The sequence below is a fragment of the Gadus chalcogrammus genome, chromosome 6, assembly GCF_026213295.1.
Source record: "Gadus chalcogrammus isolate NIFS_2021 chromosome 6, NIFS_Gcha_1.0, whole genome shotgun sequence".
NCBI classification, from domain to species: domain Eukaryota; kingdom Metazoa; phylum Chordata; class Actinopteri; order Gadiformes; family Gadidae; genus Gadus; species Gadus chalcogrammus.
The window spans coordinates 5229314-5255336 of NC_079417.1; the positions used below are offsets into that span (position 1 = coordinate 5229314).

At 46.0% G+C, this 26023-nt stretch overlaps 3 protein-coding genes across 4 annotated transcripts in view; 2 read left to right on the forward strand and 1 right to left on the reverse strand.

The window, feature by feature from the left end:
• Positions 1–6635, forward strand: part of LOC130384258 (calcium/calmodulin-dependent protein kinase type II subunit beta-like) — a 20062-nt gene extending 13427 nt beyond the window's left edge. Inside the window, exons 7-14 of the mRNA XM_056592366.1 lie at positions 755–928; positions 1702–1791; positions 2569–2697; positions 3456–3629; positions 4641–4716; positions 4807–4901; positions 5274–5507; positions 6177–6635. Coding sequence (XP_056448341.1) covers positions 755–928; positions 1702–1791; positions 2569–2697; positions 3456–3629; positions 4641–4716; positions 4807–4901; positions 5274–5506 — 971 coding nt within the window. The 3' untranslated portion in view covers position 5507; positions 6177–6635. The remainder of the gene's footprint in view (positions 1–754; positions 929–1701; positions 1792–2568; positions 2698–3455; positions 3630–4640; positions 4717–4806; positions 4902–5273; positions 5508–6176) is intronic.
• Positions 6636–10058: 3423 nt separating this feature from the next.
• Positions 10059–14291, reverse strand: si:dkey-174n20.1 (uncharacterized protein LOC796174 homolog). Its single transcript, XM_056591589.1, has 4 exons — positions 13211–14291; positions 12794–13036; positions 11965–12267; positions 10059–11214 (listed from the first exon to the last, which is right to left on the reverse strand). The coding sequence occupies exons 1-4, from the start codon at positions 13329–13331 to the stop codon at positions 10955–10957; spliced, it is 927 nt and encodes a 308-aa protein (XP_056447564.1). The 5' UTR covers positions 13332–14291; the 3' UTR covers positions 10059–10954.
• On the forward strand, positions 12623–21099 carry LOC130383789 (sushi domain-containing protein 2-like). 2 transcript variants are annotated; one of them, XM_056591588.1, is made up of 12 exons: positions 12623–14640; positions 15046–15170; positions 15655–15803; positions 16081–16447; positions 16732–16933; positions 17190–17275; positions 17377–17645; positions 18225–18368; positions 18743–18904; positions 19545–19796; positions 20143–20337; positions 20547–21099. In XM_056591588.1, exons 1-12 carry the CDS (start codon positions 14632–14634, stop codon positions 20720–20722), a joined length of 2136 nt encoding a protein of 711 aa, XP_056447563.1. In that variant the 5' UTR covers positions 12623–14631; the 3' UTR covers positions 20723–21099. The 2 variants fall into 2 exon arrangements, with proteins under 2 accessions (XP_056447563.1, XP_056447562.1); XM_056591587.1 differs by having other exon boundaries at positions 12626–14640; positions 14972–15170; positions 20547–21096.
• The last annotated feature ends 4924 nt before the right edge of the window (positions 21100–26023 follow it).

Below are 26023 nucleotides of genomic sequence, written 5' to 3' on the forward strand. Positions count from 1 at the left end.
ACTGATCTCAACACTCAACGCTTAAATTTGCTTTTCGGGATAAATTGTCTGTCTGTCTACTGCTCATAAATAAGGAAAGGGCAAGGGTACTTATTATGAGCATGTTTGTTAGTTTTTTTTCTTAAAGTGTGTTTTATATTGTTTGTGTTTGTGTGTGTGTGTTAGTAGTCAGTTATATATAACGTGCATCTTAACTCATTTGATATATTGTGTGTGTGTGTGTGTGTGAGAGAACAGATGTGAATGTGTTAATGTGTAAGTTGTATTGTTTAATGTTGTGTTGTGTGCGTGTGTTTGTGTGCGTATGCAAGCACAAATGTGCGTGTGCGCACATGCGAGCATGTGCACGTATGCACGCACGCGGTTTGTGTCAAAATGGGGGCCGAGAGGCGGCTGCTGTCGGGTCATCTATATTTAGCGCTGGCGACAGGAAATAGATCCGGCGTGCCCATGGAGGAGCTGGGGGCGCGCAGCGCCACCTGGCAAGCACGCGCCCCCCCAGGGGACAATGTTGGCCGTAGAACCCCCCCCCCCCCCCCTCCCTCCCTCCCCCCCCTCACCCCACACAGAGAGGGAGTTGACCAGTCCATTCTGTAGCAGTACCTCAACCCCCAACCCAACGCTCCAGGTGCGAGCAGAGGGGGGGGGGCTGTGATGGGACTTCCCGGTAGGGTCCCGGGGATGTCATGTGTGTGTGGGAGCCGAACAGCTGAGCGGTAATCCAAGCTACTGCTGAGGGGCTGATTGAACACAGGACCCCGGGACTTTTTTTTTTGGTTTCTGTCGCTCTCCATACGTTTTGAACCTGAGAGGCGTCGGTCGTGGGGATCTCACTGCTTTTTCACTGCGTTTTTTTCCCCCCCCGTTCCGAAGCGCGGGATGTTTTTGATTGTTTGGGCTTACAATTTTTTATTTTTTCTGGTGTACGGTAATAACGAATCCGCCCGCGGGGGTTGTCGGCTTGCCTCTTTCGTGTTTCTTGTCTCAGGTTTGGGGGGACTGTGCGTTGAGTTGCGTGCGGGGGATGGGAGCTACCGCGTGGCACTTCAGTAGAGACCCGCTCTCTATGCTTTGCAGTGCTGCTGCTTTTGTTTTGTTTTTCCCTTGTCTTGGTATTTTATATTTGATATCCGTCGGTGTGTTGTTTCACAAGCGTCTTGGGAAGTCGCTTCTCCTCCTCCTGTGATTCTCACTACTAACTGTTCACTCTCACGGGCTTCTGTTCACTCACCATATTGACGTTTCGGTAGCAACACTGAACAGCGACACTGGACAGGCACCAGGGAGTCTGTAGGGAGGCAGGGAACAATGGGCAGATATGCAGTCTAGGGTTACAGAGCCTAAGAGGCAGGGCGGTGGATTATTTGGGTTTGATGTTTTTATTTCTGTGTGGATTGGTGGAAGATAAGAGAGGAGTTTCATCTTCAACCAACGTTTGTGTGTTTGTTTATTCCATGTCTCATCTTCTTTTTCCTCTCTGTTCCAAACTTTTCTCTGTGTCTATGTGTTGCTTTTCGTGTTGGGTTGACATTTGTGTATGTCTTTTTATTCTGTGTGTGTGTGTGTGTGTGTGTGTGTGTGTGTGTGTGTGTGTGTGTGTGTGTGTGTGTGTGTGTGTGTGTGTGTGTGTGTGTGTGTGTGTGTGTGTGTGTGTGTGTGTGTGTGTGTGTGCGCGCCCCACATTCATGCCTGTGATGTCAGGGAAGGGTATAGAGAACAGTCCAGTTAAGAGCAAGACAAGCACCAGCTCCCAGCCAGAGTTCTCTCAGGGCCCCTCACCTGCTGCCTACTGTAAGTCACATGACCCTACCCCCCCTTGAATAGTGAGGCTGTCACACACACGCATGCATACACACACACACGCACTCCCTCACGCACAACTCTGTCTCTTTTTTCTCTCACTCTCACTCACATACTTACTCACTCACTGCCTCAGTTGCTCCCACGACTCACAAGCATTGCTACTCCCCAGACCTGCTCCCTGGCAAGCCTCACAAAGACTGGACTCCCTCACGCTAATATCTGAGATCCTCAGCTGGTGGTGGGAAGTCTTCAACGGGTGGTGTTTCTCTCTCGGATCTTTGTGCTGCTTACCACTGCATCGTGAACTCACTCCCACCCTAACCCGCCATATCATACGTTGATCTGACTCATCCTGCTTCACCCGTGAATACAACGCGCCACCCGCAAACCAGGTGTGGAAGGATCACTTAACACGGCAACCATCACCGTCCACGTGTGTCATTGTGTCTCCTTTTATATCCCCCCCCCGTGTGTGGGCATGGTGTTGTTCGCCTGTATCCTCTAGCGCCGGCGATGGCATGAGTCAGACACGGAGAGTGTTTATTTTGGTTTTTCTGCCGGAGCGATGCCCTTCAGGCAGACGCCGCCGTTAAACCAGGGGTGCTCGGAAATAATCCAAAGTTTTCCCGACCCCTTCACGCCTCGAGTGCATGAGTGGCGCTCAGCCGCCTCGCTTCCACCGCTGCTGCCTCACGTCTGTCGTATGTGTTGTCTCCCACGTTGTCGTCCTGTCCCCCCCCCCCCACCGACCGACCCGACCGTCAGCAATCACAAAGTTTGCGGACCTCCTCGGCTCTGTGCGTAAGGCCCCAGGACCGGTGTCCGAAGGGGAAGGGGGGCCCCCCACCCTCACCGCACCCCCCCAGCCCCACGCCCCCGCAGTCCCCATGCAGAGTGAGTAGCCCCAGGGGCCCAGAAGGAGGAGGAGAGACCACTGCAATTACAGGCTGTGATAGCAAGCCCCCTCCACCCACCCACCCACCCACTCACCCACCTTGGCCCTTAATGTATGTAATCTATCAGGCCTCTAGCTGCCGGCGTCTTTAAATGACACGGCCACACACTTCATGAACCAAGCAACGCAGCGAATAGGAGTCCAGCTTGAGCCCCCCCATGTGCATCTTTGTTCTTCTGTCATTTACGTTTCCACGGGGCGTCAGCTTCTGTCTTTCTCTGCATAGTTTCTCTCATTCTAATCTCCGCTGTTACTTCCTCCCGTTGTTTTTCCTCCTTTTCAATTTTGTTCTTTTATTTTCCTTCTATCCACCTTCACCCCTTCATCCCATCAATCCATCCATCCCTCCTCTCCTCTACTCTCCTCCCTCCCTCCCTCCCTCCCTCCTCGCCTCCCTCCCTCCTCTCATCCTCCCTCCCTCACTCCCTCCCCCACCCCTCCTCTCCACCCTCCCTCCCTCCCTCCGTCCCTCCCTCCCTCCCTCCCTCCCTCCCTCCCTCCCTCTTCTCCTCTCCTTCCGTCCCCTCTCCTCTCCTCTCCTCTCCTCCCTCCCCCACCCCTCCTCTCCTCCCTCCCTCCCTCCCTCCCTCCCTCCCTCCCTCCCCCACCCCTCCTCTGCTCCCTCCCTCTTCTCCTCTCCCTCCCTCCCCCACCCCTCCTCTCCTCTCCTCCCTCCCTCCTCCCTCCCCCACCCCAGTGTCACGGCTCACAGACCTGGTGAGTAGCGTGCGCAGGGTGCCGGCCCCGGCCCCTCCCCCCGCTGCCCCTGAGGCGGAGGCTCCGCCCCCCAGGCCCGCCGCAGCTCCCGCCCACGCCACCTCGCCACCCCCCTCGCGCTCCCCACCCAGCCCCTCCCTTTCCTCCTCCCAGAGTGAGTATGGAGCACAGACCCCCCCCCCCCCCCCCCCCCCCCTCCTCCGCCTCAACACCCCCTCCCACCCTCCTCTGGCCCTCGCTCGCCCCCAGAAAGGGAGAGGGGGGGGGGGGGGGGGAAGTGCTCGGGACTCCGGTGTGCTGGTGTGTAGATAATGGCTCGTTCTGTGTGTGTCACTCTTTCTCTGCGTACGTGTGTGTGTGTGTGTTTTGTGTGACTCACTCTCAGACGCCACTTGACATGGCTTTCTATTTTAGCTTGGAGTGTGTAGATGATACTGATAATGCATACTGTGTGTGTGTGCTTGTGTGTGCTTGTGTGTGTGTGTGTGTGTGTGTGTGTGTGTGTGTGTGTGTGTGTGTGTGTGTGTGTGTGTGTGTGTGTGTGTGTGTGTGTGTGTGTGTGTGTGTGTGTGTGTGTGTGTGTATTTGTGTGAGTGGGCCCATGTGTGCAGCGAGGATCAAAATGAATGACTGACAGCATGGAATGGTGGAATGTGAGGTTGTGTGTTTGCTCTCGCTGTATCGTGACCATTGCAGTAATATTTAGATTGAGTTAATTGGTTTGATTCTGCTTCAGGTTGGAACATGGGTTTGCTCAGGTTCCTTGCATCAAGTTCAGCATGGGACGCAACACATGGTTTTAGACTGCCCGAGATTTTGTTATTTGTATGCTGGCTGGGTTGCTGGATCATTGGTAGTCAAACAGGATTTGTTTAATTAAACCTTGCTGTGCTTTGCCGTCCTTCATTTTCAATTGTGAGACAAAAACAATTCCAATATTGTTTAATAACGATCTTAAAGGCTTTTTCAAACATATTGGGTGTTTATAGTGCACTTTATGAGTACATGTCTTGTCAAACCCGAGGCCTTGCATTTCTAATCTACTACCTAATCCTATTTCTTGAAGATATAACGTGTAATGCTGTCGCTATCCGTTTTCGGAAGTTCCGCCTTTTCTATTTTCCTCGACGTTATGATTCTGATAACTTGTTATTTTTTAACGCAGCACGCAAGCAAGAAATCATCAAGATCACGGAGCAACTGATAGAGGCGGTCAATAATGGGGACTTTGAAGCATACGCGTGAGTCAGTGTGGTTTTTCACAATGATGGGATAGAGCAGCTTTTTGCCCCGCTGGTGACTCGAGGCCTGACTGTTCCTCTGAACCCCAGTAAGATCTGTGATCCCGGGCTGACCTCGTTCGAACCAGAGGCCCTGGGGAACCTCGTGGAGGGCATGGATTTCCAGAGATTCTACTTTGAGAACCGTGAGTTGAAATCTTTCCTTTTTATTTCAGTTAAGTTCAGTGTTTCTCTCCTTATTTTTTAATATAAATACACATATCCGTCAAGCTTGTTTTGCTCTCATACATTTTTTACTTGTTTCGTACTTAATTATACCGCTTGCTTGGTGCAACACATTTTATTTTCTCCAAAAAGACACGAGAAAAGAAAAGAAATAACATATTAATAAAATAATTTAGGCGTGAAATTGTAATCAATCAACACTCGACGTAGTTGCTCTGAACTCTCAGAGCTACTCAAATCTTTCCTCCCCTTACATTAGTAATTAAATAATAATTTGCATTAAAAGTAGTTAAAATGGCTCCTTATTTCCCCCCCCACCACCAACCCTTCAGTCCTGGCCAAGAACAGCAAGCCCATCCACACCACCATCCTCAACCCCCACGTGCACCTGATCGGCGAGGACGCGGCCTGCATCGCCTACATCCGCCTCACCCAGTACGTGGACGGCCAGGGCCGGCCGCGCTCCAGCCAGTCGGAGGAGACGCGCGTCTGGCACCGCCGCGAGAGCCGGTGGCAGAACGTGCACTTCCACTGCTCGGGCGCGCCCGCCGCCCCGCTCCAGTGAGGTACGCACCGAGGGGGGGAGTCGACCGCGGTGTCGACAGCGCGGTCGGGTGTATAGCCTGGGTTAATTTGAAACCGCGATTGACATTGTACGATATACAGGGGCGGATCTAGCCATTTTGGGGCCCTAGGCAAAATATAGACATGGGGCCCTCATTTTTGAAACACGTACACAAAACAAATAACCATCCCAATACTCTTAGAGTCGCAATAAACCCATAGTGCACTGCCACTCAACTCTCCACAGTAAAATCAGTTTCAGATATATATATATTTTTTTTCAGTTTTTCTTTTTTTTTTTTTTGGTTGGGGCCCTAGGCACTTGCCTAGGTTTGCCTAATGGAAGATCCGCCACTGACGATATACAGTCAAACAACAACCAAAAAGACAGCAGTACCTTACGCAAAATTGGCCATGGATAATTTTTGGGGGTGGGTACATTTTGTTTGTGGTTATGTGGGTGTATTTTATTTTCAGAAGGGTTAAACAAGGCTAAAAGAAACAAATAATACTCTAATCTTATAACCCTTCATGTATCTCATATTGAGTTATAGTTTAGACAGAGCCTCCTAGCGTGATGACACGTCTGCATGCTAAAAAAAAGATAAGGCGGAGAAATCTGGGGTTAGTATTTCTGTACTTGTGACGTCCGACCGTGTCATCTCTCGCAGGGGTCCAAGCGCCACCTTGGACCACCAGAGGTGTGTTTCTGGAGAGAGAGAGAGAGAGAGAGAGAGAGAGAGAGCGAGAGAGCGAGCATGGGAGAGAGAGAGAGAGAGAGAGAGAGCGAGTGAGAAGAAGAGAGAGCGAGAGACGAGGCTGACTGGATGGAAGAAAATGTCCAGTGCCATAGGGAGGAAGAGGGGGGAGATGTGTGTCTCTGCCTCCTGGAACACCGCGGGAAAAAAAACCACGCACCTGGATTCCATCCCCGACTCCACCCTCTGCCTCCCCAAAGGCGTTTCTCTTTTTCTTTTACTGATACTGCCCCCTAGTGTGAATCCCCTGCACTGCACCAGCCCACCGTCACCAACAGCAACCACCACACACCTAGGTGTCCAGGTTACTAACATACTGTGCCTCTCAAACTGACTCCAGACAGAGAGGCATCGGAAGGATGGTGGTGGTGGGGGGGGGGGGGGGGGGGGTTGGATTAAAGAAAAAAAAAGTGATCTTGGTGTGCGTTTCCAGATATGGTCTCCCATCCCCCTCCTCCTATGTTACCATGCCAACCCCTGTGTTGCTCCCCTGTGAATGACATAACACGTTTGTGACATAAACACCGCACTGGAAATAAAATATGTAAAGTTTTAAGTCAAATATATTATCATTATGTATTATTCATATTATAACTGATTAATATTATCATCACACAATTGCAAATGTATATGTAATTTGTATAATTCAGATTTCCTGATGCCAGTGGTTTCTAGATTTTAATATTATCTTCGGTTTTTTTCTTTCTCTATCTTTATAAGAAAGCATGTTTTTCTCTCTCGGTATTCATAGTGGCTGTTTTATATTGTGGCTATTAAGTGGACAATTGATATTGACGTTTTTTTTGTAAATTGCTTCTCGTAAGTAGCCTATATTATCGTACTCGTGTTCAATTAAACCTTTTTGTTCTTTTTGGAAGGGGTTCGTGATGGGTGTCCAGAGTGTGTGCAGGAGAGATTGGACAGCTTGCGTCTCTGGTTTTCGTATTAAAGTTATTGTACTTATAATAGTTCGGTTTAAGGATCTAATGTTTTTGTTGCAATGTCAGCTGCTGAAGATGGGTCTAGCGAAGTCTGGCGTCTTCCCGGTTGAATTGTGAAAAAATTTTATGTAGAACATGAGGGGCGATGGGTTCACGGGGTTACCTTCGTTATTTAAGTTTTAACAACATTGTTGTTTTGTGTGCAGTACAGCGTCTCAAGAGAAGCAGAATCAGAATCAGAATATATCCATTAGCACTGCTGTGGTAGAATCTGAAAGTGGAATATGTTTCAAACCTATTCGGCTGCGAGTACATTTCGTAGCCTCGCCTTAACATCCCCACTGATGCTCTCTGATAGCGTTTTACAGTGAACACTTTCGCCGACCTAGATAGAGCGTTTAAATAGCTTTAACACATTATTTATGTCACTGGAAAAACGCACTGCCAGCTGGCTGTCCCAGCGAGGATCAGAAAATATTCTCGCACACATATACCAAGTTCACAGGCGAACGGTGCAATAACTGGTGCTGAGAGACATTCTGGATTATTATTATTATTATCTTGAAAAGTTGGTGATGACAGTTTTTAATTTTCCTCCAAGAACATGATGGGAACTGTGAGTGGAAAGGTTTTGCTACCGCTGCTATGAACTAGTGTAGAAGAGGGTAAGTGTCTCTCTTAGTGCGTGCATCCTTCACAGCAGGTAAAGTGTGTGTATGTGTGAGTGTATGTGTATGTGTGTGTTTTGCGAGAATAGAAGTTAGAAGTGGAAGGCTTTATTTCCGAGGACACATCAGGCCTCTGCCATCGCCCTGCTGACTTACTATCCTAATGATTTAAGTGTTTTTCATAAATTTTTGTCGTCATACATTTTTAATGAGTGTTTTTAGCTTTTCTTTTGGCATAATTTATGTTCTCACTTGTGGCAAGGGTGCTATGTAGAGATTGACAGACCTGCTAGCCAATCAGAGGGCTTGGTGGATGACCATGTGCAACTGGCAGTGTGCTGTGTCTTGGTGGGAACTTTTGGTGGGAAGGACTTAAAGAAAACATGTGTAGGACAGCCCACGAGGCACCGCACGCGGTTTCTTTTGGCGGTAAGACCTCAGGTTTGTATTTATTTTTGTTTATTTATTTATTTATTCGAGCAAATCCTTTTTTTATTTTATTTTTTGGGTTTAGTTTTACGTCTGATCGTGCAAATACTGTTTGAAATTGAACAAAAAGGGACTTAGCTCCGTGTATAAACAGTCAAAGTTTTGAGTTGACTTGACCTTCATCGAGCTGACCACCATGGACACTTTTTTTTTTTTTTTCCCCTTCTTCTGTCGTTGACTTCTATATGACTTGTTTCACAATCTTAACATAATGCACAATTTTTCAAGCCACACAATGAGGTTTGACCTGTTGTGGATGCTGGGTAACAATCTATTGTGCTGTGCAAATAGTTGTGTGGCGTCACTCGCACACTGACGGTGAATCTTTTTGGGTTGGAGCCTGGTTTCCTGATTCCATGGTCAATGGTTGTGTGTTTTGAAAGGCGTTCTTGTGTCCATGTTAGCGTGTGAACAGGCCTCGACTCCTAACCGACCCCCTCCAAAAATGTAGAACAAGCAGCATGTACATTATAAAGGTGGTGTTCTTTTCTTTTCTTAGTGTGATAACAAGCCTTGGTGATCAGTATAATAGGATATCCATGTTTAAAACGAGGCAGTACACAGTATACACAACTGCACACTGAATATAACAGCACTGTAGCTGGAATTTTGTTGACATGGCATGACCGTCAATGGAACACATGTTTTTTGGCTTTTCCCTTTTTCATTTGGTCTATTTTCTACTGAATGCTGTTATACTTAACCTTTCTCTATACATTTTCTGAGCTTTTTAAGTGCATATAGCTATTTTTGTCTCAAGATGATATGATGAAGATGATATTGATGTTATGGAGGATTATATTAATGACATAGGCACTAAGGATGACTTTGAGGATGACTGTGATGTAACTGATGATCATTTAGCATGCTTTTCTATCAGGGCCCTGTGTTGTCGGTGCAAACGGTCTGTCTTTTCTTAAAAGGATCAGAGGGTCACTTTTAACCATCCCTGATTCATGGCACTTACATCGAATCCACTGCTTACAATGTGCAAGACGCTATTCATATGTCAAATTACCAAGGATAACATACATCAAAATAATTAAAAAAAAATCATGTATTTCTCCATTCAGCATCCCTTTACTTACTTCCAGTGTTATAACTCAATAAGGCAGAAAGGAGAAATCAGGAAAGATTAAAAAAAACATTGAATCTATTTTGTTGTATATTTTGCAGTTAAAGATGTAGGGAATACATCAAGCTGTTTCCCCTTTTGCACTAGATGTACCCAGAGTATGATGATACAGTAAAGGCAGTAGGTCTTTCTACAAAGTGAGGGAAAGTGCTATTGCTCCAAGACCATGGTCATCGCCCTCCCTTTTGCTCTCTCTCTCTCTCTCTCCCCAGCGACCTATGCCAGTTGCACTGACAATACAGAGGCTAGTTTCCTCGTGTAGGGTTTCTCCAGATCTCTCCCGGTGTTTTTTTTTCCGTTCCAATCCATAGTCGGCCATCGATCCGCAGATCACGGCTCTTATAGTTCCTCCATTGTCTTTTCTTTCTTTTTCCATGTCGGTTTGATTTTCTTCTTCAGTGTTAAATCTACTAGTGGTCCTCTAGGTCTCAGATTCTCTGGATTATTGCTCTGTTCTCTTAACGTGCTTCACGTAATTCTCTTACTTCAAGACAATGTGTTAAAAGTGTTATCAATAAACTGAAGATTTAAATATAAATTATGCTAGCCGCCTTTGGTTGACACACACACACACAAACAACTCCATTTATAAAGTGATGAGGTCCACTGGTTAGGATATGATTTAATTTTGAGAAAGTTTATCCCTTTACGTTGGTCGACAGTCAGTCAATGCATTTGTAATGTGGATTATCCAGAGGTTTTATTTCAAACATAACTTTTCAGACTAGTTTTTGGCTGGTTCTTGTCATTTCATGTCAGGGCCTGCTGTCTGCTGGCCGCCAAGGCCTTATGGGACACAAGTTAAAATGTTTCCAAATGTCCACAGCAACCCAAAAAGAACTGTTGCTAAATTTATTTTGACAGCAACACATTTACATGGAACAGATACACGTAAGCCTGCACTATATAAACTTTCACTGCGGATATCATTTTTGTTCTAAATGTTGTGACATGAGTCTACATGATTAAGCAAATCAGGCCAGATGAACCCAGGGATTTCGCTCTCAATCAACTCTGGTTGATCATCGTATACATATTTAATGAGATACTTTATAGCTAAGCACACTAGCGACCTCTCATGGCCAGAATAATCTCCAGAAAGCATTGGCTTTTTGGCACGACATTGTGTCATTATATTACTATCGAATGGATGGATTGCTTTTGTTCCACAGACAATTAGTAACTTGCATATGTTTGACTAACCCTGGAGCGAAAAAGTAGATTCAAAGAAGGATCAAATCATACCATTAAAAAAAAAAAAAAAAAAAAAAAAAAAAAAGTAGTCCTAAATATTTGTACAACAGTAACCATTGCAATAATCAAAATAAATAACCAATAAATAACAAAAAACATTGAATCGACACCTCGGGTCAACAAAAATGTCAGCCCTGTAAACAACACGTTTCATCCGAGGTTCCGCCGTCTGGAATCCTCCCGATCGATCCAACGTCACACCAGTTACACCAGTTTCACCAGTCTCTCGCTGGCCTCCCACAGTTTCCTCGCCACGCCCGAGTCCTTGGCGAACGGCCGCAGGCCGGCCGGCCGGCAGTCCACAAAGTAGCCCCCGCTGTGTTTGGCGGCGGCGTCCGACACGGCGCAGTGCACCACCGTCTGGGCGCCCATCTCGCACGGCACAAAGAACATCCACATGATCACCTGCATCAGCATCCGGAACAGGACGGAGTAGTGGCACGTCCAGCCGCTCTGGACGAACCCTGCAGCACAGACGGGGGGACGGACGGACGGACGGACGGGACAGGACAGGACAGAGAACAACGTGTGAGGACGATGGGAGCCGGAGGGGACCGTTTGCTACACGTAAGGTGCTCTCACGTAACGCACATGCACACCACAGTCTTACCCTGGTTGTCATTTTAGCCATACGTCAAGAGATCGAAACACTTGTTTTTTATGGAAGACCATAACATAATTGATCTGTGTTTATATACATTTATGTCTGACCCTATTTATGTCAGAGTGAGAACTCACGCAACAATATCTAAGTGTTTCTCCATCTGCATCTCTGCAGCATATGGTCAACATCACCTACTGCCTGGTCTTATGCATAAAGAGCCACCCTAAAAATATGAATAACATTCAATCACAAAGGACCATAGTGATGGAAAACAACCCAACAGATTAAGGCTTAGTTATGGTTGTATGAACGCAAGGCGGAGCCCCCTTGCGTCCACCACGAGGGCCTGAAGGTTGCACCCAAAGATGTTAACCTTGCATAGAGATGACGCAGCAGCGAGGGCTGTGATTGGTCCGCTAACGTCAACCCGACGTAAACCCGACGCAGAACCATAACAGGTTCACGACTCCGTTGAAGCGTCTGCGTGGTCATTGCGTCCTAACTAAGCCTTTTACACTGCATGCATCGTGTGTGGCCACACAACCCCATGCATGCCACAAGAACCACCATACCCTGAACATCTAGGGCCCCCGCTCCAACGCCATCTCACCTGGGTGCACGGCGTAGGCGGTCACCCCTTTGGCCTCGCCCATGCGCGCCAGCTCCTGGGTGAAGTAGATGTTGGCCAGCTTGCTGCGGCAGTAGGTGAAGAAGGGCAGCAGGTTGTAGTTGAGGTCCTGGAAGTCCAGCTTTTGGTACTTGTAGTTGGAGCAGGTGAGGGTGACCACGCGGCTGGGTGCGCACTCCTTCAGCCGCGGCAACAGCGTGTTGGTGAGGAGGAAGTGACCCAGGTGGTTGACCCCGAAACACATGCTGAAGCCGTCGTCCGTCCAGTCCAGCACGCTGGGCATGGCTGAGGAAGGGAGGATTAGGAGTAGAGCAAAGAGATGATGATGAGTGTTATATAAGTGATGAGAATCATATAATATATCATTTTTGTATTCACTAAGATCAGCATAATCTGAGAGGTCAAGGCCTCTCGGAACTTCCTTAAGGTCTCACGTCACGACCTAGTGAAATTTGACTACAGCAGCACATTCGCTTCTCCCACTATGAATGCATGAAATGAATGCATCCTACTAGTTTGTCATTTAGCAGATGCTTTTATCCAGAATTAACGCTAGCACCAGTCATGAGCAAGTAGAGTTTGGGCTTAGGCCAAACTCTTGGGCCAACTCTTAGGCCAATTCTTGCTCAGGGATCCCAACAGGTAGAAATTGTGGTTCAAACCTAGAAACTTTCGGCCTGACCACCGAAGACTTTCCTAATCGGATGCATTTGGATCGATGGACATCAGCTTGTTTGGTTGGTTATCACATGGTATGTGTTGTACCTATATGTTGTCCTTCATAAATGTATGTGGACGACATTCTCCTCACCTGCATTGTTGACCAGAATGTCCAGTCTCTTCTCTCTCTGCAGAAAACTCTTGCAGAACTCTCTCACTGAGCGTAGGTTGGCCAAATCGAGCTCCATGTGGGAGACATTCAGACTGTGGCTCTTGAACTTGATCTCTCTCACCGCTTTTTCAGACTTGTCTGTATCTCGACATGCAATGATAACACGGGCGCCTCGCATTGCCAAGGCGATCGCTGTTTCTTTGCCTATGCCAGAACTTCCACCTTAAAAGAAGACAGGTGGGCATTAAGTGGCATGCATTTAAACAGTATTGAGGCATGGAACATTTGAGGTGACAGCTAATGAATTACGATACCAATGATAAGAGTGCTATAAACTGTTAAGAACATGTTCTCTGTTAATAGCTGTTAATAAACCGTTTATGTTGTGAACATTACCTGTGATGATGACGGTTTTTCCATCAAGTCTCTTCAGGTCCGTGCAGTATCTTCTCTTTTTTAACCATTTTAGAATAAAAAATGAAACCAAGGAGGTGATAATCGTGTAAAGAAGATACATCCTCCTGCCTGTGGGGTTAGCTGCACTATCAGAAGCGCTTCAACCTGGAGATGTGGGACAGTGAGAGAGCTATCCTGGTGGCTCGTCCTTTACAATTGATCTCGACGATAATGTCTGTTTCAGAGCACTTTCTCTCGGTGCAGCGAATATCAAATCAAGTGCGTTTATATATCTAGCATAACACAGACTGTAGAAGGAGACCGTTATTATGCTTGGCTTAAAAGAGATGACAGCTGAAATTGACATTGCCTTCTTCCTCATCTCCTTCTTCTTCTGCTTCTGCTTCTTCTTCTTCGCGTTGTTGTGGCTACATGTTGTTAGGCCGACATCGCCCTCTGCTGGTAAATAGGCTGCAAAACTCGTTCCCTTCTCAACTCATTCATATTTTAAAAAAGAACAATAATTAAAACTTGACATACCACCTTATTATCTAAGCCTCTGTTCAATTAAGGAAAACGTTGATTAACGTAACTTTTTAAAACATGGGATTTGTATTTTCCCTTCTAGTATATTCAAATTATTAGCTATCAAAATAAATCTATAAACTGTTAGGGCTCCCACAATTTTAAAACCCCATATTATACATTTATACATTTAAGGCATCAAAAGGTTTAGCTCCTCAATGTGATTGCTCATGTTCATTTTGTAATGGTGGGGTTGGTTTTACCGATGATATCTTTGTCAGCAAACTGCAAACCACAATTTCATCTTAAATCATTCTCTTTTTAGTTGTATTCAATGTTATTTAACTAGCAGGTTAATCTACATCAATGGGTAACCTCATCTCACTGATATTAAAAAAACTATTTTGAAAGACTCACCTGTACTTACAAAGAAGGACAGCATGAAAAGAACCCACATGCAAATAAATGCTGTTGCAAGAAAGACACTAAATCAATATTTCAAGATAACTTCTACTTGTATAGCTGGCCAGACAGTTTACAATATGAATCAAACTCAACAGAGTCCTCCTGCCCCCAGTTTCTGCGTTCCCTTGACTGGGGTTTCGCTGAATAGTATGTATTTCTAAGTCAATGTTGACCTTTCATCATAGGCCTGTGTATAAACTGCTGTTAATATGTAACGTTGAATAGATTCCCTCTCATAAATTAGAAAATTGTTTTTTAGCAGACAAGTAGCCTTAAATCATTTTGCTGACAAGCATGTCAGCAAAGTAGCTGTGAAGTTGCTCTAAAAAATAAAAAATACCAAGGAGACCTCGACATGATGGGGATGATGATGACATTCAAGTCTAAAGAAACTTTCCTTCTCTTTGGGTTATTTCTTACTTGCGTATCCAATGCCGTTGGTAAGTAACCTTTCAAACGACTTCTAGGCTTAGAACATTAAATGTACACTGTAGACTAAGCTATTTTTCAATGTTGGTAAACAGGTTTTAGGTTTCTAGGACCTTATATAGTCATCTTTATTTTAATTTTTGAAAAATAATTTAATAATAATAATAATTCTCAACTGGTACCAAGATCAGGCAGTATGCTGGTGAACTGAAAAGATAATTAGCTTAAAATAAAATAGCAAGGCCTTAACCTTTGCGTTATGTCGTGAGGAACGTTAATGTGTTGAATGCATGCGGGTGAAACCATGTTACATATTCAAGTGAATCTTACTGAAATGAACAGGCCAGACATGCAGGAGCAAGTGTGGGCTCACTTGGGAGGAATGCTCTTGCAGCACAACATGCGTGTCGTTGCAGAACTGCTGTGCAGACTACGACCAATTCTGTCTGCAGCTGTTTCCATATTCGGCCTCCATGTTGGGTGGAAGTATTTTCACATTATCCAATATCACCTTCCCACCCAATGAGCGCATCCTCTGCAGGTGGGTGTTGCACATTTGTTGTAACCCGACCCATGCTGTTAAGACAATGTTTAAATTTGTAAAGCGCCTTTGGCCCAATGTATGTATGTATGTATGTATGTGCTACACATAGGCCTATCAGGGTGGATGGGGTTTAAGAGTATCCTCAAGTGTATTAAAGGTGTTGCAGGTAAGCTTTAAGAGCATAATTAGAGTGTTATTTGGAAGTGCCATAGCCACCACTCGGCGATTAGTGAGTGAGATGTGCTGTCTGTGTGATACGAAGGCCGCTAGAGGAGGCAATTTCGATTTTAGGAAGTTCCATCAATGTTCTTTGGTGGTTTAGTTTCAAATTCTTGCTCTCTTCTGCTCACTCTCTTTACAACTCTTGAACCCGTTTTGTTTCAGGTATAAGGGTGGGATTGTCATCTTTGGTGGTTTAGTTTCAAATTCTTGCTCTCTTCTGCTCACTCTCTTTACAACTCTTGAACCTGTTTTGTGTCAGGTATGAGGGTGGGATTGTCATCGAGGGGTTTGTTAATGCAGAGGGACATGCCCATTGTATCACACCTTTGCTGTTTGAGACGGGCTGGGTGCCGTTTGACGTATCAACCGATGGAGTCAATTTTGACCGATCCGGCGAGTATCTTTCGGGTAAGGGAGTCATAATTGTTATTTAAGGTTACTTAATTTGTGATCTACTATCTGTTATGTTCAAGGGTTTTAATTGTCAACCCATTTTAAACACGAAAATCAACACATTATTTTACTAAAGTCACAAAGAAATAAAAATCGTAACGTTTTCCTTTGTTATTCACATAGTTAAAACCTCATTATTCACCCAATCATTACCAGTTGTAAATGGAAAAAACAACATATTTTGGAAGCCAAATGCACTTTCAATTCAACCTGTTTTTTGTCTGGATTTTAGTCAACCCTGGCCTACTGGATCCAGCTCTTACGGCCATTCTGGCAAACGTCACACGGTGGCAGTATTACGGCACGCCAAACACAGTACTCGGAGAACTGCAGATGACATGGAACAGCTCGCTGATCATCTCAGCAGAGAGGGTCAACATTGAGCTATGGGGTTACAGGGAGGTGAACAGCACACCTGGGACAGGAAGGGGGAACACAAACCCCTTAAAGGCTGAATGGACTTACCTCTACTCACTTGGCAAGAACCTGTCCAACTCCGGGGTCTTCAGCTTCCTCCCCAAGCCCACGCAGAAGCCGCTCTCCGACTGGGAGCTGGGCAGTATTCACGTACGGTCGGCCTCCCACACGGATGGAGCAAGGTATAACCAAACTCCTAACCCAGGGGTCAGAAGGCTAACCCTGCCCTAACCCTACAATCTGACAACAAAACAATTCTGATTATGACGTGACATGAAACCAATCCCTTCAGACATAGACGTTCCATAGTCTGCTTAGTTTACTCTTTGGCGTTTTTTTTTTATCAATGCTAATGTTATTGGGTTGAAAGATCCTTAATTCAAAGCCCGATGTAAACAACCTAATCTTAAACAAGACGCTTAGCTCAATTTACTTTTTTGGCCGTGAACTAAACCTGCTCTCGCAGGAACGTACAGGGGCTGTGGAGTGAGGAGCACACTATGGCCTGGCATCTGGAACAGGCCTTCAGAGATGACTCCGCTGGCTGGGCCCTAGCCAAGTGTTTGCAGTGGGACACCTATGAGAACAGCCTGCCCAACTTCCTGGAAGAGCTCAAGGACTGTCCCTGTACTCTGGCTCAGGCCCGTGCGGACACGGGGAGGTTTGAAGCAAGTAACCCCTTAACAACTAAATAAGTAATAATAATATTTCTGTGGAGAAAGGTTAGAGGAACATGAATCCATTAGGGTGACACTTAAGTCTGTCAAATGCATTATTCATTTGTTTAGCGGTCACATTTATCATTTATGTTTTGTACTAACAATTTAGGGTAACATTGAGCATAAATTACAAATACTAGACCTGTAGTAGTATAAAATATTTGCCCTTCTTGCGATAATAATGTCATCCACCTGGTTGTCTCAGGCCGATTATAGTTGTGACATGGATAAGGGCAGTGTGTGCATCTATCATCCTGGAGGCTTTCACTGTGTGAGATCCATTCAAGCCAGGTCATAACATTTGATTTATTATTCAAGATAATATACTTAGACTAATATGGCATACATTGTGTTTCTTATGTTTCATTCTTGCTACTTTTTTTTTCTCGCAGTCCCACATATGGATCAGGGCAGCAGTGTTGCTACGACAAGACAGGGGCCCAGATCCTGAGCGGGGACTCGACTAGCGGCAGCAGCCCAGATCGAGTGCACGAAATGGGCTCCCTTCCCTACAGAGTTGCTACACGTGTCCCCGGGTTCTCTCACTGGCTCGCAGATGTTCAAAGCAATTTCTACTGTTGTCTCTGGTCTGATCACTGTGACGTATACTTTGCGCGCCGGTCCTCCATGGACTGCCGGAGATATGAACCACCGAGATCAGGTTAGAAGACGCTATTGGCCGAGTGATCGGAGCTAGAAGATGGTTGGATACATGTAAATCGTTGAAGCCTGTAGAAAACACTTTACACCTGCTCATACTTTCTGAGAATTCTTTACGCTTAAACACATTGTTGAAGAGTTATTTATTTTGAAAGATGTTAGTGGTGTTCTTTGTTACATGCAAATGGAGAGCTGTACAACGTTAATCCTTGTCTTAATCTGGACAAAGGATGGTTCAATTCTCCTTTAAGAAAAAAGGCAACCATAATCAGTAACATTTAATACACGAGCATCGAAGTATAGGATCAGTTCTCCGCTTGTTCACTTGTTTGGCTGTGTTGAAGCCTCTCAATGTTTGTTTTTTAATTGTCTATACATGGGATAGATCTTGCTTATCATTCAATGATTGAAAAATAAGTTGTCAGTCAAGCCACAACAACCTCGCTGTGCTTTGCACGTAAACTAGAGTAAACCACCAAGTTTCAGATGTATCGATATTTATATATGTACTTGGGTCTTTGCTGAATAGGTAACGAGATTCGCCAGAACTGAATGTTGCTTTGGTTTTGTTGTTCAACAGGTGTGGTTATTGGGGACGGCAATTTTGTGACATTTGACAACCTGGAGTACACCTTTAACGGGAGGGGAGAGTATGACCTGGTGACCTCCCCAGACAAAGAGCTCAGTGTTCAGGTCAGAACAGAGCAGGTGAAACTCAAGAGCGGTACGTTACTACACAGAGTCAACGCAGTGTCTGTCCATCGTTTTCACATGTTTTTATATTTTTATATTCTTTCACAACAATATGAGTAAAATAACATATATCACTGTATACTTTAGGTGTAAGAATACTTGCATTCTGAACGACAGCTCAGCAGACGTCTCTCTTGCTCCTCTTTTTACGCTGCCTCCCGATTTTTAAAAATACGCGATTGCCACTTTCACTTTCATAAAAAATTGACATATGGTTTTTTTATGTCAAAAAAAAAGGAAAATCTTAATTGAACATGAATATGAAAAAATCGTTTTGACCAAAAGAAGGGGATGAGAATGCTTGCGATCATCAAGTCCTCTGTGATCTCGTCGACGGTCCTCCAGGGGCCTTGAGGGAGGCCACGCGGCTCAGCGCTGTGGCCATGAGAGAGGGCTCCTCAGACGTGGTAGAGGTGCGTCTAGCCGGGGGCCAGATGGGCAGCTTGCAGGTGCTACGGAACCAGAGGGCCCTGCCATTCACCGAGCAGAGCAGGATGGACCTTACCGGTGAGTTGCCATGACGACCACGATATTCTCTGCGGTTGTAGTGCGAATAGGAATAGGGTTGAATTATTCTCCATATTCGGTTTTGCCATTAAACCTAAAGCTTGCATGTATGTATTGTGAATGTATTGTGAGGATGTTTTCATCATGCCAAACTTCATAAACTAGTCAGAGAACAAACAATTGACCATGAGACGATGTAGCTGCATAACTTTCTTCATGGCCTCTTCCATTGGTACAATTTAAGTATTGAAGGAACAATGTACAGGACTGCGTGCCTGCGTTACCGGTACCCCTTCCCTGACTATGTCCATTGCGTTGACCAGCCAGTTTTAACCAGGCCAGTTTGCCAGCGGAAACGAGGGCAGAGATGTCCATGCATGAATAATGGCAAAAATGTCTGCTCTTGAATAACTTTCTATTTGTTTGTTTTTATGATCGCTGCTTGATATTTTCTTAACCCACGGAGCTCCCACTCCAGTACTCTGACTGCGCAAGCTTGAGCATGCTGCAGTTCACTTAGCGGCCACAGGGGCCAGTATTAAGAAGGAATTTCTGATTCTCACAAACAGTATTTTTTAAAAGTATTCAAATAATTGTCAACGTAAGTATGAATCTCTTTGTCTCCTCATCTTATATCTAGGGGTGTTCGTGTCCTCGCCCTGTCCGGAGAACGTGACAGTGATGTTCGCCTCGGGAGTGGGGCTGGAGGTTCGTGCCTACCAGGGTTTGATGACTGTGACGGTGTTACTACCCACCGCTTACACCAACCACACCCATGGACTGCTGGGCCAGATGAACTCTGACCTCTCAGATGACCTGCAAACCCGTCTGGGGCAGGTTCTCCCCTCAGCCAATGCTACACCTGAGGGCATCTTTAGCTTTGGAGCTAGCTGTAAGTGAATGAAGAATGGCTTTGTTTAGCCGGCATTTCTGGTCTCATAATGTGTGTCTGTTTACCCTTCATTTCTGATTTCTATTTCTAACCTTGGTTGTGCAGCACTATAACTCTTTTCTTGTAGCTACTCCAATCATCCTATATTGTGAACTCCGGATAAAAGCGTCGGCTTAAAGAGTTTCCTGTTTAATCGGTTGAAACAAAGCAAAAACACAGTTTCTCGCAAATGGCGAAGGCTAAACCTCGAGTCCAATCCAAACATAATTTCAGAAAACGTCAGATTCCGGGGAAGTTCTTTCATCTCTTAAAAAACATCTGATATCCATGTATGTATTATTCACAGGGGACATTTTAAACGAGACCTCCCTTTTCACGTATGACTCAAAGTATCTGCTGGACACTCACACCCGCACGCCAGACAGCGGTTCCGGCCTCACCCCAGCCCTCTGTGTTCCTGAGGGTGCGGGCGGGCCCCTGGCGGAAGACACGCTCAGGGTCCTCCAGATCCACCAGGCCCTCCAACAAACTCTGCAGCCAGGTACACCCGCCGTGAGCTGATCACCGTGGAAACACTGTGGTTGACATTCTGCGACGTTGCTATGAGCATTTTATATTGATGATCCACGTAAAAAATATTTTTGACAAATAAAAATGTTCTGACATACTTATTGAATAACACGTTTATAGATGAGTTCTCAAGCGCTCATTGTGATTCGGGTCTTCCCTTAACCCCCCCCCCCCCCCCAGTGGTGGCTTGTGGGTGGCTGCCATCACCGAGGAACGGCACCAAGCATGGGAAACTCTACATCCAGGGGGGAAACCTGAGTTTCTCCTGTGACGATGGCTACACGTTGACGGGTTCCCCCCAGCGCTCCTGCCTCCCCGACGGCTCCTGGTCCGGAGAGCAGGCCTATTGCACGTGAAGTCGGCCTTCTGATTCCTGAGATCCTTTGAGTGAGGACGCAGGTGAAGCTGTGATTCATAGGCGGACCCTTTTCTGTTATGTCCATGCTGCATAGCATTGTGTCCATTTAATATTAAAGGACTCCTGACTTGAAACCAACACGCATTTGGCTTTTACCTGTTTTTAGTGTCGCTGTTTAGATCCGATAGGGTACACATGGGTCCTGTTTTGTGAATGATTAGACATTCACTTGGTTACTTCTTTAATCCTGTAAATTGATGAAATGTGTTTTATTCATAACTTCAAATACATGCCCTAACAAAAGTTTGGTTTGCATTGAAAAGTTAAATAGTATCCTCTATATTGAGCACTGGATAATTAATAAATGTATCCCCAGGTTGTATTCTGGAGGTCTTTTACAAACGTGCTTAGAATGTAATGATCAGTAAATAATACAGTTTGGTATGTTTACGAATGAAATGCCGATAGCCCATAAGATTTGTGAAAGGCATTTGGTATTATTTAATTTTCTCGACACTTTGGAAGAACAGATTCCAGCTGGGTTGCTCAGACAGGCCCTGAGCCACAAAGATCCTAATGCACCAATGGGGATTGGCACGGCTTTGTGTTTTGTAAATGGAAACCTTCTGCGTTTCTTCTCATGTTTCAAATTTCCCGTTGCGACCACCAGGTGGCAATGTTTCCCAATGCATTACGGTCTTAAGGCAGAGAAAGCACCCGAGAGGAGAGGGTAAGTGTTTGCGCTACATAAATCGTGGATATTTTTTAACAGGTTGGTTATTCATTTCAAGACGGGCACTTTCTCTGAGTTATGTTTCATCAGCAGGAGTCAAATTAAAAGAAGAACCCGCTATTATCAAAATACTTTTAAAAGTGGCCAAAAACCTCTTACCATATATCATTTTCATAACCTGATGGTCACGGTCAAGGTTGCCATGGCTGAGCCCAGATAATGGTTATATAGCAGGGAGAAACCAGAGTCGATCACAGAGTCACAAATACACCATTCACTCACCTCCAGCTAACCCTAACTGGCAACTTCTAACGAGTAAAGGCTTTTCACTTCTCCAATCCGCCTGCAGTGGGTTCAGGACCTCTGCAGCTGGCTTGAGCTTACCTAGAAAATAAAGGATATAGAGGAGGAAGGAATAAACTATTACTTCCAAGATCCAAAACACTGTCCCCTCTTCCCTCTACCCCCGGGCTTGGTGAACAGTGAATGCTGGTTTTGTTAACGCTATACAGACTTTCTCTTGGATTGATATCTTGGACGAATGCAATTCCCAGTATTGATCAGATTTGGACCATATTCCGTGCTGGTTCACAGCTGAACTCAATTAGATTAGGTTTCCATCTCCCCCATTATGCAAATATAACTATTTGAGATCCATGGTAGATACTGATGAGAGTCATACTTCTCTGGAGGGATCCAAAAAGCAGTTGAAATGTTAAAATTTTCAAAGGCATTCCTGCACGGCCTTGAGGCGCTTCTTGTCCTTCCCCTGTATGGGAGGAAAGCGCGGTAGAGCATTAAATATCTTATCATTGTTTCTGAGATCGCTTCAGAAGCCACGATCCAGCTCACCTGGAGCGGAGCCCCGGCCTGTTTTAGATCACATGGTTTGGAGGGTCTGTGCCCGTGGAAGTAGTGAAATGTAGTGACATTTGCGTTAAAGAAAATGGCACATTCTCTTCCAATAGCCAGGCAAAGTGAGTGTGAGAGAAGTTGTCGTGGTTGTGCTTCAGGATGATAAAGTCACCGCATTTTATATGATGCAAAGTATCCTTACACACACACACACACACACACACACACACACACACACACACACACACACACACACACACACACACACACACACACACACACACACACACACACACACACACACACACACAGCAAAGTGAGTGTTAGAGAAGTTCTCGGTGGTTGTGCTTCATGATGATAAAGTCACCATATTTTATGCGATGCAAGGTATCCTTACACACACACACACACACACACACACACACACACACACACACACACACACACACACACACAGCAAAGTGAGTGTTAGAGAAGTTCTCGGTGGTTGTGCTTCATGATGATAAAGTCACCATATTTTATGCGATGCAAGGTATCCTTACACACACACACACACACACACACACACACACACACACACACACACACACACACACACACACACACCGGTGTCACGCCCGCCTGCTACTGTCATTAAACAAATCAGTGGCAGCTAAGCCTCAACTTGGGCCCGGGGCGTTTAGTGGCAGGTGGTGCATGGTCACCTTCACATTACAACAGCACCTCTGGCCGTGTAAACACGACATGGAGCGGGGGAGTCCTGCTCACACACAGGTATACACATGGACACACAGTGTGTGTGTGTGTGTGTGTGTGTGTGTATGTATGCAGGCATGCACGCGCAAGCATAAGCATGCACATTTGAACAGACACACGCATACACACACATGAAGGTGAACACACACACCCCCTGTCATACACACACCCTCACCCTCGACCCTGCATGAGTCACCGTGTCACAGTGTGTCGCAGCGCGGCAGCTGTTAGAAGAGAAATATTGACATATAATGACAACAAAGGGCCGTCCAGTTTGTCTTCTGTCCAGTGAGACACCGTATCGACGAGGGGGCGGAGCCACAGGTGACACAAAGTTGTGTGTGGGAAACGGCGTTTGCGGCAAACAAATGCAAATCCTGGAAGAGTTACGATGACACCCCTGTGAGACTGATGGGACTGGGAAGCTGCTGCTTCTGGAGCGCATCGACTGATGTAGGAGGCTCCGCCACGTTCCAACCATCAGTTTTAATGTCGCTTGTTGAGCAGCAGGTGTAGGAGTGTGTGTGTGTGTGTGTGTGTGTGTGTGTGTGTGTGTGTGTGTGTGTGTGTGTGTGTGTGTGTGTGTGTGTGTGTGTGTGTGTGTGTGTGTGTGTGTGTGTGTGTGTGTGTGGAGGGCAGTGTGTGTGTGTGTGTGGAGGGCAGTGTGTGTGTGTGTGTGTGTGTGGAGGGAAGTGTGTGTGTGTGGAGGGAAGTGTGTGTGTGTGTGTGTGCATGTGTGTGGAGGGCAGTGTGTGTGTGTGTGTGGGGGGGGGCAGTGTGTGTGTGTGGAGGGCAGTGTGTGTGCGTCTGTCTGTTTGTGTGTGTGTCGGGGGCGGTGGGTGTGTGTCTGATGATCTATGTTTATGTGAAGAGAAAGGTGTGTGTGTGTGCGTGTGTGTGTGTGTGTAGAGCAGTGTGCGTGCGTGTGTATCTGTGTGTGTAGAGGGCGGTGGGTGGGTGTGTGTGCGATGATCTATGTTTGTGGGAAGAGAACGGTGTGTGTGTGTGTGTGTGTGTGTGTGTGTGTGTGTGTGTGTGTGTGTTTGTGCGTGATACAAAGACCTTGGGAGGTTGTTTGATCGCAGTAACGATAGACAGATACGTGGGGACCAGAGGAGGGAGGCCTTCCATAATGGAGTGGCCCTGCTGGTAACCACTTTCTGCACGTTATGGCTGTGAGAACAACCCCCCTGGCTGCAGTCCATACAGGCATGCTGCAGAACCGCACGCTCCTCCCATGCAGTGATGCTCCAATATGAATAGGCCTCCTGCACAGAGAGGAGAATAAGGGGTCCAGGTGATGACTGTGGATAATGGAGCGAGGGAAGCGAAAGGGGGGAGAGAGGGAGAGGTTTAGGAGAGAGGGAGAGTTTCCTTCCCCAGCTGGAAAGGAAGCAACACACGGTTGAAAGACAAGAGTTAATTCTGCTGCATTCTCCTCCAGGCCTCTCTGGAGACGCCCTGGAGATGAGACGGGAGGTGCCGGATGCAGGTGGCGCTTCCGTTTAGAGTAGGACTTGTTGAAAAGTCTGCCCTAAGCGCTAGGAGACATTTCAATTAGTCCCGTCCCCCCCACCTCGCACGCACTCCCCTGCAGCGTCTGAGTCGGTCTGCTCTTTTGAATGGTCTCTCGGTCCATGCTCGGTCAGTAGTTTCACCTCTTCAGTGCTTTTACCCTCTTTCAGTCTTTCCCCACCCTTACTCGCAGGTGCGTACAATCTCTGTCGCCAATCTCTCTCTCTCCAAATAAACATCCGACACACCCACAGTATCTCCGGTACAAAGCAACCCACGGTGTAAACTGTAACTTCAAACCCACAAGTGTTACTCTTGAGGGAAGCGTGCATTACTATCCCTCTAAAGCTGTGCTGGTTTGAGTTCGCTGGATCGATGTAAGATGTATTGAAAGAAACATAGAGTGCTACCTGGTGTCGACTATTGTCTTTCCCTCCTTCCAACTCTCTCCTCACTATCTCTGTCTGACAAAAACAACTGATCCAATCAGACAAATAATAAGCAATCCTGCAGCCATACTTCAGGTTAGTTATTCAGAGATATTGTGTTGTGGAGTTGTGTTATTGAAGGGCAAGACACAACAGATATGTAATAGAGAAGGCTTGGGCCTTAAAACAAGACTCTGGGGATCTCTGGCCTGCTAAGCAGCTTATTGGGGAAGCCTCTTGGTCTTTAGATACCAGACTGGATGTTTGATACCTGGGCTGTGCCCCCCTCTTGATCTAGCTTGCATTTGTAGCTTGGAAAGGAGCTTTAGACATCAAAGTTTAGCAACCTGGGCTGTGCTCGTAACAGAAGCCTTCTGCATTAGTCTTAATAGCACAGTGGTGTTTTTCCCATTCTTTTGTGTTTTGATGTTGTTGCATGTCTCTGCCTGTGCAGGAACATTCACGTGTGCAGACAGGGTGAGACGTATGCTGTTGGAATTCTGAAGGATTTTCACATAACACTCGTTCTTGAGTCGGGGTCTAGATTGCCAAGCTGTCGTTGAATGGGTTCATAGGCACACACCCACACAGACACCTACACACGTACACGCATACATGGACTTAAACAGGCCCAAACACACACACAAACACACGCACACACTGACACACACACACACACACACACACACACACACAGACACACAGACACACAGACACACACACACACACACGCACACACGCACACACGCACACAGACACACACACACACACACACACACACACACACACACACACACACACACACACACACACACACACACACACACACACACGGTTAGCTGCTGAAGCAAGTCTGATTGCTTCAGACACCTTCATATCCCTGGGCTACAGAGCTATAGAGCTCTTACTTACTCTTATTTTTATGACTGGTCTCTGCCAGCAACTCCATGTTATTCCCTGTTGTTATTGAACAATGTTGATGGTAGACTAGACGGAGGAGAGCAACAGATGT

What these genes read in the sequence shown, in the direction of transcription:
- si:dkey-174n20.1 (XM_056591589.1), bottom strand. Translation starts at nt 13,331, where the DNA reads ATGTATCTTCTTTACACGATTATCACCTCCTTGGTTTCATTTTTTATT. An exon ending in CATTCTGGTCAACAATGCAG is followed by an intron (nt 12,268 to 12,793) that starts GTGAGGAGAATG and finishes TCCCTTCCTCAG; the next exon opens with CCATGCCCAGCGTGCTGGAC. An exon ending in CGCCTACGCCGTGCACCCAG is followed by an intron (nt 11,215 to 11,964) that starts GTGAGATGGCGT and finishes TCTGTGCTGCAG; the next exon opens with GGTTCGTCCAGAGCGGCTGG.
- LOC130383789 (XM_056591587.1), top strand. Translation starts at nt 14,556, where the DNA reads ATGATGGGGATGATGATGACATTCAAGTCTAAAGAAACTTTCCTTCTC. An exon ending in CGGACACGGGGAGGTTTGAA is followed by an intron (nt 16,934 to 17,189) that starts GCAAGTAACCCC and finishes TGGTTGTCTCAG; the next exon opens with GCCGATTATAGTTGTGACAT. An exon ending in ATATGAACCACCGAGATCAG is followed by an intron (nt 17,646 to 18,224) that starts GTTAGAAGACGC and finishes GTTGTTCAACAG; the next exon opens with GTGTGGTTATTGGGGACGGC.